Source organism: Struthio camelus, chromosome 3 (genome assembly GCF_040807025.1).
Source record: "Struthio camelus isolate bStrCam1 chromosome 3, bStrCam1.hap1, whole genome shotgun sequence".
Taxonomy (NCBI): domain Eukaryota; kingdom Metazoa; phylum Chordata; class Aves; order Struthioniformes; family Struthionidae; genus Struthio; species Struthio camelus.
Window position 1 is genome coordinate 148,162,163 of NC_090944.1, and position 10,458 is coordinate 148,172,620.

Below are 10,458 nucleotides of genomic sequence, written 5' to 3' on the forward strand. Positions count from 1 at the left end.
GGTGAGCCGTGCCATCTGGGCACAGGATGCCCAGTGGCCTGGCAGCTCCCAGGCGCCACCTTGCGCCCTCTTCCCCTTGTACTGGCTCTTGGAGCTGGCCCGCTTTGGGGTGCGTGTTTCCAGGGAAGCCCGCTCTGCTCCAGGGAAGATACTTCTCTTAGCTTGTCTCCTTGATGAAGCATGCGTCCCACCATCTCCTTGTCAGCACGTGCTGCTCCCCACCTCAGGGAGCTTTGGCTTGGCACAAAGGTCTCCCTGTTCACTCCATGGGCTTGTGCAGGACATTGCAGGGCCACGGCTCTGCCCCATGTCCCGCTGAGGTGCCCAACTGTGCCCTGTCTCTCCCTGCATGCCCAGGACCATCGTGTTCGCCAACGGCTCCCTGCTAATCACCCAGGTGAGGGCTCGCAGCACTGGGGTCTACAAGTGTGTTGGCCGTGGGCAGAGGGGGAAACCTGCTGTCCTGGAAGCAACTCTGCGGCTGGCAGGTGAGGTCTCAGGGCTGGCGTCAGGGTGGGCAGCGGGTCCCAGGCTTGCAGCATTGCTATGAGTTACGCAAGGATGTAGCAGTGGGTTGGTATGTAGAAAAGCACTTGGTTTATCTGTGAAGTGGCTCACCTTTACTACCCAGATGAAGTTGTGCAAAGGTAGCTTAGGTGTGCCCTCCCTTGGCTGGTGCCTCCCGTGGGGATGGTGATGCCAGGAGGCAGCCGCACACTCTTGCTCTCTTTGAGCCCTACTGTCTGTTGCTCCTCTCAGAGATCGAAGACATGGCACCCTTCTCCCCGAAGGTGTTCACGGCCAACAAGGGGCATCGTGTGGCCTGCGTTGCCCCCCGGGGCGTACCCCCACCCCAGGTCTGGTGGGAGCGGGACCAGGAGCAGGTTCCTACCACTGGCAGGGTGTACCAAGAGGCAGAGCAGCTTGTCTTCACTACTATCACCGAGACGGATGCAGGGATCTACACGTGCCATGCTGCCAACAAGGCTGGAGAGAAGAAGCAGGAGCTGAGCATCACCGTGGCCAGTAGGCAGCTTTTGGAGAAGAGCTGGGAGCAGGGGAAGGGGCTGGAGAGGGAGATGGGGTGAGCTGGCGAGGGACGATGCGTCACCTCCTGGGTGCAGAGAAGCACAGCCCCCACGGCTGGCCAGGGACACCAGTCTGGGCCACGCCAGCGCTGGCCAGCGGGGCGGTGAGTGGCCCTATGTAACCCCTTGCCTCTATGCCCAGCGGTGCCCAAGTGGGTGGAGATGCCCAAGGACAGCCAGCTGGAGGAGAGCAAGCCAGGATACCTGCACTGCCTCAGCAAGGCCTCCCTGAAACCCACCGTCACCTGGTACCGCAATGGCGTCTCCATCTCTGAGGTGAGGTGGCAGGATGAGTCCCTGCCGCTCGCGGGAACTTCTGCAAGGCAGCTCTTTGGCTCCATCCTCCTCCACCGCTGTTCCCGGGCCTGGCATTGCCCTGTTACCTACACCCTGGCCACGCTCCTGGCACTGTCCCCATCCTCCTGGTGTGTGGGTGTGTGACTGGTCACCTCTGGCTGCTTGGCTCGCTGCCAGCCCAGGGCTTTTTGGGGAGGAGAGAAAAGATGGAGCAGCCTGCCTCAGCTCTCTGGGTCTCAGCAGGGCTGTGCCCACCTGGAGCATGGCAAGACAAAGCCCTGGAGAGGCAGCAATGAGTCCAGGGCTGATGACAGTGGTGTTTCTGCCTCCCTCCCCCCTTTCGGGACAGGACTCGCGCTTTGAGATCTCTGAGAATGGGACACTGCGCATCAACAACGTGGAGGTGTATGACGGGACGATATACAAGTGCGTGAGCAGCACGCCAGCAGGCAGCATCGAGGGATACGCACGGGTGCATGTGCTAGGTATGCTGGCGAGAGCTCTCTTGCCTGGCAGGGGACAAGTGTGACATCCCCAGGTTTGGTGTTGGGAGGCCTGACGGCACCTGTGTCTCTTGCAGAGAAGCTGAAGTTCACCCCCCCGCCCCAGCCGCTGCAGTGCATGGAGTTTGATAAGGAGGTTACAGTGTCCTGTTCGGCCACTGGCCGGGAAAAGCCCACCATCCAGTGGACTAAAACAGGTGAGGAGGACTTGGATGGGACATGTCCATCTCCAGTGTGGCCCACCGGAGCTTTGCATTGGCCTGCCTCCAGCATGGGTGAAGCAGCAGTGCTTTGGTGGGCCAGGGAGCTGGTGTGCAGCTTGGTGCCACGTGCGTGACTGCTGCATCCCTCTTCTTGCCGTCCCATAGATGGGAGCAGCTTGCCGTCCCATGTCAGCCACAACGCTGGCATCTTGTCCTTCCACAAGGTGAGCCGGAGTGACTCAGGGAACTACACATGCATCGCCTCCAACAGCCCACAGGGCGAGATCCGGGCCACCGTGCAGCTTGTGGTAGCAGGTGAGGGCTTGGGGCAGGCAGCTGAGTTGGCTGCTCCACTGGCCTGGCAGCAGGGTTGCCTGGGTAGCACCCAGCAGGCGCATCCCTGCAGAGAGAGAGGTGTCTGTCCTGACACCCAGCCCTGCCTTGTGGCGCTTGGATATCCGTTTTGTCAGTGCCTTGCAAATAGCTCAAGAGGACACGTGCCGTGGTGCCAGTGCTGGCCTCGCTCCCTTGTGCGAGGGAAGCCGTCCCATGGGCTCACGCTGGCCTCTCTGCCTTCAGTTTACGTCACCTTCAAGCTAGAGCCAGAGCCCACGACGGTGTACCAGGGGCACACAGCCATGTTCCAGTGCCAGGCAGAGGGCGACCCCATGCCGCACATCCAATGGAAAGGGAAGGACAAGATTTTGGATCCCGGCAAGCTCCTGCCCAGGTATGCAGCCCGCGTCCCAAACCGAAGGTGGGCTATGCCGCACTGCAGCGCTCCCAGGCCAACCCAGCATGCCTGTGCTGGCAGAAGGGTCTGGCCTTCCCAGCTGGGCAGGGTCACCCAGTCAGTTGTTTCTGGGCTCCCCAGCCCCAAGGGTTAGCTCCCCGCCACAGCCTGCCAAGCTGCAATGGCTTGGTCGCAAGAGCTGCAGGGCTCAGGCGCAGCCTTAGGTTCAAGATGGATGTGGGGCTAAGGCTGTCACACCGCAAGGTGATGGGGTTGGAGGGGTCTCGAGCCTTTCTCTGCCCTCTCATGCTTGCAAAGGGCATGGTTTGCGTGTTTGGCAGGATTCAGATCATGCCCAACGGCTCCCTGGTGATTTACGACGTCACCACCGAGGACTCAGGAAAATACACTTGCATCGCTGGCAACAGCTGCAACATCAAGCACCGCGAGGCCTTCCTCTATGTTGTAGGTAAGGGAGGCACCCAACGTCAGGACACAGCCTTTCAGCATCCTAGGCATCTCTGGCCCCGCTGCTGGCCCGGACACGGTGCCGTCCATCCCTATCGGGATGCAGCACGGGATGCTGGAGGCTATGTCGAGCACCCTTCAGCAGGACCAGGAGGCCAGCACAGCAGCAGGGGGGCTTTTCCTTCCCCACCAGCAAATTCTCATGCAGGGTTTGGCCCGTTGCTCCCCACCCTCATGGCTTTGGCTCTCTGCCCCCCCAGACAAGCCAGCAGTGGAAGAGGATGAGGGGCTCGGCAGCCACACACCCTACAAAATGATCCAGACCATTGGACTTTCGGTGGGGGCGGCTGTTGCCTACATTATCATTGTCCTGGGGCTGATGTTCTACTGCAAGAAGCGGAGGAAAGCCAAGCGGCTGAAGAAGCACCCAGAGGGCGAGGAGCCCGAAATGGAGTGTCTGAACGGTAAGGTCTGAGCACCCAGAGGTGGGTACTTCCCTGCTGGCCCCCACCTCTGGGCTGGAGGGGTTGGGGGCGTGCAGTGAGCTTTTGGGGGCAGGGGGCTCCTCCTTATTCCACCCCAGGTCTCTTGCTCTTGGTTTTGGCCTTGGCTTGTGACGGAGACCTGCTCTTGGGCAAGAAATGGCCAAGGAGAGCATGCCCAGTGAGTTGGTGTAAAACCTGCATCCCAACCCTATGTCATGGCCCTTCCTGTGTGCCGAGATATGACTATTGCTCCTGCTTTCCAGCGCTGATGTGTGGCGTCACGTATGCTCTTTGCCAAGGGAAGGGGAATGTCCCTATTGCAGTGTAATGGAACAGTAGCAGCCAGCCTCTGCCAGCCTCTCCAAACCACAGTTAGACTTCACTGAGTGTCCCTGGACTCTGCTGTGAACTTACCCTCTTATCTCGGAAGCCCATTTAAGCATTGAGCATCTACAGCATCCTCCAACAAGGAGTTTTGCAGCAATAGGTTGCCTAAAAAACCATCTCTTTCTCTTTGCCTTTCAAACTTGCTATCTAGCACCGCTTCTCGTGCTGTAAGAGACAGCTTTTCCATTTGTACGATCGCTCCTGCACGTGCCTTTTCCAGTTGCACTGTTGCCTTTCTGAGATGGGGCGCCCCAGCCTGGACTCGGCCGCAGCTTTGCAGAGTGACACGGCTGCGCTCTGTCCTCTGCCACTGCTTCAGCCCCCTGTCCCCAGAGCTTGCTCCTGGGAGCCAGCAGGCAGCTGCAGGCTGGGCTCATCGCTGTGGATGGGACATGGAGGTTGCTTTCCCTGGGTGTCGTGTTACATCTGTGGCTACATCTCCTGGCGCTCGCTCTCCCTCTGCAGCTGGCCACAGCTGTCCCATGCTTTTGCTGCCAGCTAAGTTGTTTGCTTTTGCAAACATGTGCCAGCCAGCGCCTTTTCGATGTGGGCAGCATGTTGTATTTCTACCCTTTGAATGCTGCCTTCACTGTGTCCATCAGACCGTGTTCCCTCCTGTCCCATGGCAGCTGAGCTGCTGGTTTTCATGACACTCTGCAAAATCCTTTCTAGAAATTCAAATAGCTTCAGCTCTGTCCCCTTTGTCCACGAACTCATGACTCCTTCAGTACACCCAAGAGACTCTTACGGTGTCGTTTTCTTTTCTAAAAGCTGTTGCAGCTCCTCCTCCTGATGTCACGTTTGTCCTTGCCTCGCTGATCCCAGTTAGGGCTTCTTTAGTTCTGTGGGGTGCAGACATTGAGTTCACTGCCCTCGCGGTTCCCTGGATCCACACGGCTATAAATGCAGCACGGTGCGTCCCTGCTCCTGGTTCTGCAGCACGCAGCCACGTGCTGATCTCGCGGGGGATGCTGTGAGGTCCTGGCAAAACACCGCTGCTGGGTTTGTTTCCTGTCTTTCCTCTTGTCTTGATACTTTGAGCAGAGCTAAACTGCCTGAAGGGAAGTCTGGCTGTGGGCATCTCCTGGGAGAGGGGATGCAGGAGCATCTCTGCAGTTTTGCACGCTGCTGCTGTCGCCTCTGTGCGCTTTTCCCCCGGCCACCTCTGCCCGCAGGCTCTGGCCAGCGCTGTCTTCTTGGGGAACGGATTTGGTTTAATCCTGTTTCAGGTTGTCTCTCAGAATTTGTATTTTGGCCTGTCTTTATTATGTTTTTCTTTGTATTCTGCCAGAGTTTGCCTCTTCTTATTCCCTTCGTTTGGAGACAGTTTAGCTGCATGAGATGCATCCTTGCTGTTCGCAACCCTTGCCTGGCTGCCCAGATGTCTGCACTCCTTTTTGGTCCTTCCATAGCCTCTCTGGAGAAGCGGTGTGTTTGGTCTCAGCTCCAGGGGGGTGACCTCCAAACGTTCTCCAAAGATTTGACTGTTTTCCTCGTTTTGATGTGGTCTCCCTTTAGCTGAGTGACCTGAAATATCCCAGCACCTGCCCAAAAACGACAATTTTCCCTGGCTGGCCACCAGCTGATTTCTCCAGCGCACACAGGACCCAGACAGGTTTGCCCTTCCTACGGATAGGCAGAGTTAGTGCGCTCCTAACAAGTCAGTTGTCTTTTGAGGCCACGTCCTTGATGTGCTGCATCCTCTGTAATGTGGCCGCTTGCCCTCGGTGTCCCTCGGACCGCGCTGCTCTTTTCAGTTGTCGCAGCCATGGCATTCAGGAAGGTTAGTAGCTCTGGGCACCGACTGAAGCATTTGACTTCTTTGTTGGCATATGCTGGTTTTTGTGGGGCAGCGTGGCTGTGGCTTTTTCTCCTGGAGATGCTCAGGTGTTGCAGGCAAGTGGGACAAAACAGACACTCCTGTCTGCTTGGTTCCTGTTTTATGTATAGATGAAACTCTTCTCGCTCATCTCTGCATTTCCCTTCATCGAGGTCCCTTTGTTATTGACTGTCTCATCAAAGTTCTGCGAAACTTGGTGATGTCTGTGCTCAAAAGCGAGTTTGCCTGTTGCTGCTGCTCGCTGGTGTCACCCCTCAGTGGCAGAGTGCTCGCTCTGCAGCCTCTGCTGTTTTCTTGGCACAGTTGCAGCAGTCTTCTCATATTATCCTCTTGGCTTTAAGTTTGTAGTCTTGAGACACCATCAGATATGACTGCAGACAGCACAGGGTCAAACAGTCTTAAGTGCTAGGCTGCTCATAATTAGCATAAAAACAGGGAGAGTGGAAATCAAGCATTGATTTATAGGGTAGATGGTGTTTTTCACCATGGTCTTCTGCAAATACTACTCCATTGTGTGAGAGAGGACAGTTGTCAATAGCCACAGCTTTTAAATCATCGCACCTCAATCTTCACAGCTCCAAGCCTACCCGTCGCAAAGCCACGGTCCCCGGCACCATGGCTAGACCCGCTGAGGATGTACTGGAGGGCTAGTACATTGCTGTACAATATCCCTTGACAGAAATCACGGGCATTGCAGTTCCTGTTGGAGTGGTGGCATGACGGATGGAGTCTTAATTCGGTGATCAAACCCTTTTGCACAGCCAGATGTTTCCTCGGTGCTTGCTCCTGGACTAGCTGAAATGGAGTGCGCACAGTAATGCAGGGTGATGCAGAACATGTCAGCCACCTTCGCTCAGTGTTTTGTCCCGCCTTACGTTCAAACTCCTGCCTTCAGCTCATGGAAAGCAGCATTTTCTAGTGCTTGGTCTGATCTAAGCAGTAAACACGCTCAAAATCAAGGTTTTCTTTCTATACAGAAATCTTTCCAGTGCAATCCAGCTGTAAAACGCAGGGCACTCCGTTTTCTTAAGGCAACGAGGTTTAGTCCTGTTCGCTGGCTTCTGTATGTGCTGGGAAAGCTTCTAGTGGAGTTCCTAAGCAGAAAGCTTGCTGGGGTGAATTGCAAGGACGCTACTTCCAAGCACTGCTCTAATCCAGGCAGTAAAAGAAACTCCAGGCTGATCTGATCTGACAGGTTCAAGATTACCAAAGACATCTGCGTTGCAGGCTTGCGGGGAAGGGAGCAGGAGCAGAGGGCAGGCTGTAGCAGCTGGTGCCAAATGGACCTGGGAGTCTCTTGGACATCGAAAGAACAAGTTTTAGCAAGCAGGGTCCTCTGCCATCTCTTCACCTCACCCTTCTGATCTCCTACTGCTGTTCTGCAGACTCTTGTCAGTGGGCAGTTTGGGTGTGGCCACCTGTTTTCTTTGGGACGGACGTCTCAGTGCAATGGGATGGATGGGGCCAGTTGGCTCTGGGACCAAAGCTATTGCTCAGCATCTGATTGCAGGGGTGGCCACGGGGCTGGCAGAGATGGGACCAGGGCCTCGCTCGAGGCTGGAAAGAGTGACTGTGCAGAGGGCACCACGTTTTCCAGGACTGCAAGTCAGGCTGGGGTGCTTGGAGCTAGTCGTGCGTGCTTGGAGTATCAGCCCTGGATTGCTGCTCTCCGCAATGGGCTGATCCCCACTGTGACGTGCGCCGTGCAGCCTGCTGGCATGCTGTAGGCACGCGTGTTTGCCTTGCAGGCGGTGCTTTCCTGCAGAATGGGCAGACAACAGATGAGATCCAGGAAGAAGTGGCCTTGACCAACCTGGGCAGCAGCTCCGGAGCCAGCAAGCGACATAGTGCCGCTGACAAGATGCACTTCCCGCGCTCCAACCTGCAGACAATCACTACCCTTGGTACGCCAGGCCACCCCGGCCCCCACCCCAAGTCTTGGCTCAGCCAAAAAACCTGCAGCTGAAACCCCAGCATGTCCTAGCCAGAATATGGGACCTGCTGGGGTAGAGAGGGCCCCGCAGCCGCTGGCTTTGGAGGGGTCCTAGGCTGTCTGAACACATGCTGTCCTAACACTTGCTGTCCTCCCGCGTGCTGCCCTCCGCTTGCAGGCAGGGGGGAGTTCGGTGAGGTCTTCCTGGCCAAGGCGAAGGGTGTGGAGGATGGAGAGGACGAGGCGCTGGTGCTGGTGAAGAGCCTGCAGACCAGGGATGAGCAGCTGCAGTTGGACTTCCGGCGTGAGGCAGAGATGTTTGGCAAGCTGAACCACGCCAATGTGGTGCGGCTGCTGGGGCTGTGCCGCGAGGCAGAGCCGCACTATATGGTGCTGGAGTACGTGGACCTGGTAAGGGCCTTGCCAGTGATGCCCGCGGTAGGGAAGGTTGGTTGGATGGCAGATGTGGAGCCGCACAAACACGATGTGGTCCACACTGGTGGTACGGGACAAGCAAGGTGAAGGGAGGCCCTGCTGAGCTTACTGCTGTTCCCAACGTACAGAGGAGCCTTAAGGGGAAAGAAGGTCTCCTGCAGGACCCAGAAGGCATGTCTTCCCCTACCCTGCCCTCCTTAGTGCTAGGTGCTTTCTGGGACTCAGCTGAACAATTTAAGCTGTGGGATTCCCTGCCACAGCGTTGCTGCAAATGCTTATAGCTCCTATGGAAAGCCTGGAGATTATGGGGAAAGAAATCCACTTGGGCTATGAAAAACCTCCTGGAAGCGTCAGGCCTCCTTCTTAGCCCTTCAAGCCGCAGAGACAAGATACCGCTTGACCGACTGGGCAGGGGCCAGGAGGGCAAGCAAGGACTGTGGCCTGGGACTGTGCGGTGCTCCTTGTGGGCCTGCTGCGGCTGGGCCCGATGGGTACTGATGCAGCTGGCAGCCGGGGGATGCTGCCTCTGAATCGCCGTCTGTCTCCTCAGGGGGACCTGAAGCAGTTCCTGAGGATCTCCAAGAGCAAAGACGAGTCTCTGAAGCCGCAGCCCCTCAGCACCAAGCACAAGGTGAGGGCGCAGCTGTGGTGATGCTGCGGGGCTGGGGCAGCATGGGGAGGGCGGCCAGTCCCAACCTCTCTCTGGGAGGCAGGTGTCTCTCTGCACGCAGGTGGCCCTGGGCATGGAGCATCTCTCCAACGGCAGGTTCGTGCACCGGGACTTGGCAGCCAGGAACTGCCTCATCAGCGCTCAGCGGCAGGTCAAAGTCTCAGCCCTGAGCCTCAGTAAGGATGTGTATAACAGGTCAGTCGGGAGCCTGGCGGGGGCAGGATGGGATGGGAGGAGGCCCGTCTCACTGCCCGCCTGTCCTGCCCGCAGCGAGTATTACCACTTCCGCCAGGCCTGGATCCCGCTGCGCTGGATGCCGCCTGAGGCCGTGCTGGAGGATGAGTTCTCCACCAAGTCGGACGTGTGGTCCTTCGGGGTGCTAATGTGGGAGGTCTTCACACACGGAGAAATGCCCTACAGCCCGCTGGCGGACGATGAGGTCCTGGCAGGTACAGGAGGGACCTTGCCCTTTTCTCGGGGGAGAAGGGCTGGGCTGGGGCTGTCCCTCCTCCGGCGGGCCGCCGGCCCAGCAGCCTGCGCGGGGAGGTCGGCGGCCGAGATGCTGCGGAGGGAGTCGCGCCTCCTCCCGGCAGCCCCTTTGGTCTTTGCTTTCCTGCAGGCCTGCAGTCGGGCAAGACGAAGCTCCCGCAGCCCGAGGGCTGCCCTTCGCGGCAGGCCAAGCTGATGCAGCGCTGCTGGGCCCCCAGCCCCAAGGACCGGCCCTCCTTCGGCGAGCTCGCCGCCGCCCTTGGGGACAGCCCAGCCGACAGCAAGGCCTGAGCGGCCGGGCCCTCGCTGGGAAGGAGGGGGGGGGGCAGGCAGGGGGCCCCCGGCTGAGTGCCGGCCCGGCGCGCTGGAGCGGCGCGGCCCTAGCGGCGGCCCACCTCCGCGGGCCGGCCTGCGCCCCCGTCCCTCCTCCCCTCCCCGAGCGCCAGCCCTCGCTGCCTCTCGCTCTCCGCCTGCTCGGAGCCCCCAGGCCGCCAGCGCGGACGCAGCGTGGCTCCCCCGGGCCCCCCGGCCGCTGGCTCTCTCTCCCCGCCCGAGCGGCCAGCCGGCTGTCCGTCCGTCCGTCCGTCCGTCCGTCCATCCGTGCTAGGCGCCCCGGTGTCCCCCTGCGGGCACGGGCCCGCCGGCAGGAAGGTGAAGTGCCTGGCACGTGAAGGAGACGCCTGCCACCTTCCCCCTCGCCCCCGTGCCTTTTTTTGTACGACTGCCCCCGCCGCCCCGGGGCAGCGCCCCCCTCTCCCCTTCTTCTCTAGCGCGCTGGCTCCTCCCCACCGTAGTATTTCTGTTACTGGAACGCAGCCTAGAGTTGGGTTAGTTTGTTTGCTTGAGCGGAGGGTACCGCAGCCAAGAAGGGTTGGGTTTTTTTGTGTTTTTATGTGCTGCTCTCAATAAAAAAATTTTTTTTTTTTT

At 58.6% G+C, this 10,458-nt stretch overlaps 1 protein-coding gene across 1 annotated transcript in view; it reads left to right on the forward strand.

Annotated features, from left to right (window-relative positions):
* Positions 1 to 10,458, forward strand: part of PTK7 (protein tyrosine kinase 7 (inactive)) — a 33,124-nt gene extending 22,666 nt beyond the window's left edge. The window contains exons 6-20 of the mRNA XM_068940894.1: positions 358 to 488; positions 760 to 1,026; positions 1,231 to 1,364; positions 1,735 to 1,870; positions 1,966 to 2,085; positions 2,257 to 2,406; positions 2,671 to 2,821; positions 3,166 to 3,293; positions 3,553 to 3,756; positions 7,753 to 7,908; positions 8,116 to 8,348; positions 8,923 to 9,003; positions 9,086 to 9,237; positions 9,313 to 9,491; positions 9,662 to 10,458. Coding sequence (XP_068796995.1) covers positions 358 to 488; positions 760 to 1,026; positions 1,231 to 1,364; positions 1,735 to 1,870; positions 1,966 to 2,085; positions 2,257 to 2,406; positions 2,671 to 2,821; positions 3,166 to 3,293; positions 3,553 to 3,756; positions 7,753 to 7,908; positions 8,116 to 8,348; positions 8,923 to 9,003; positions 9,086 to 9,237; positions 9,313 to 9,491; positions 9,662 to 9,822 — 2,383 coding nt within the window. The 3' untranslated portion in view covers positions 9,823 to 10,458. The remainder of the gene's footprint in view (positions 1 to 357; positions 489 to 759; positions 1,027 to 1,230; positions 1,365 to 1,734; positions 1,871 to 1,965; positions 2,086 to 2,256; positions 2,407 to 2,670; positions 2,822 to 3,165; positions 3,294 to 3,552; positions 3,757 to 7,752; positions 7,909 to 8,115; positions 8,349 to 8,922; positions 9,004 to 9,085; positions 9,238 to 9,312; positions 9,492 to 9,661) is intronic.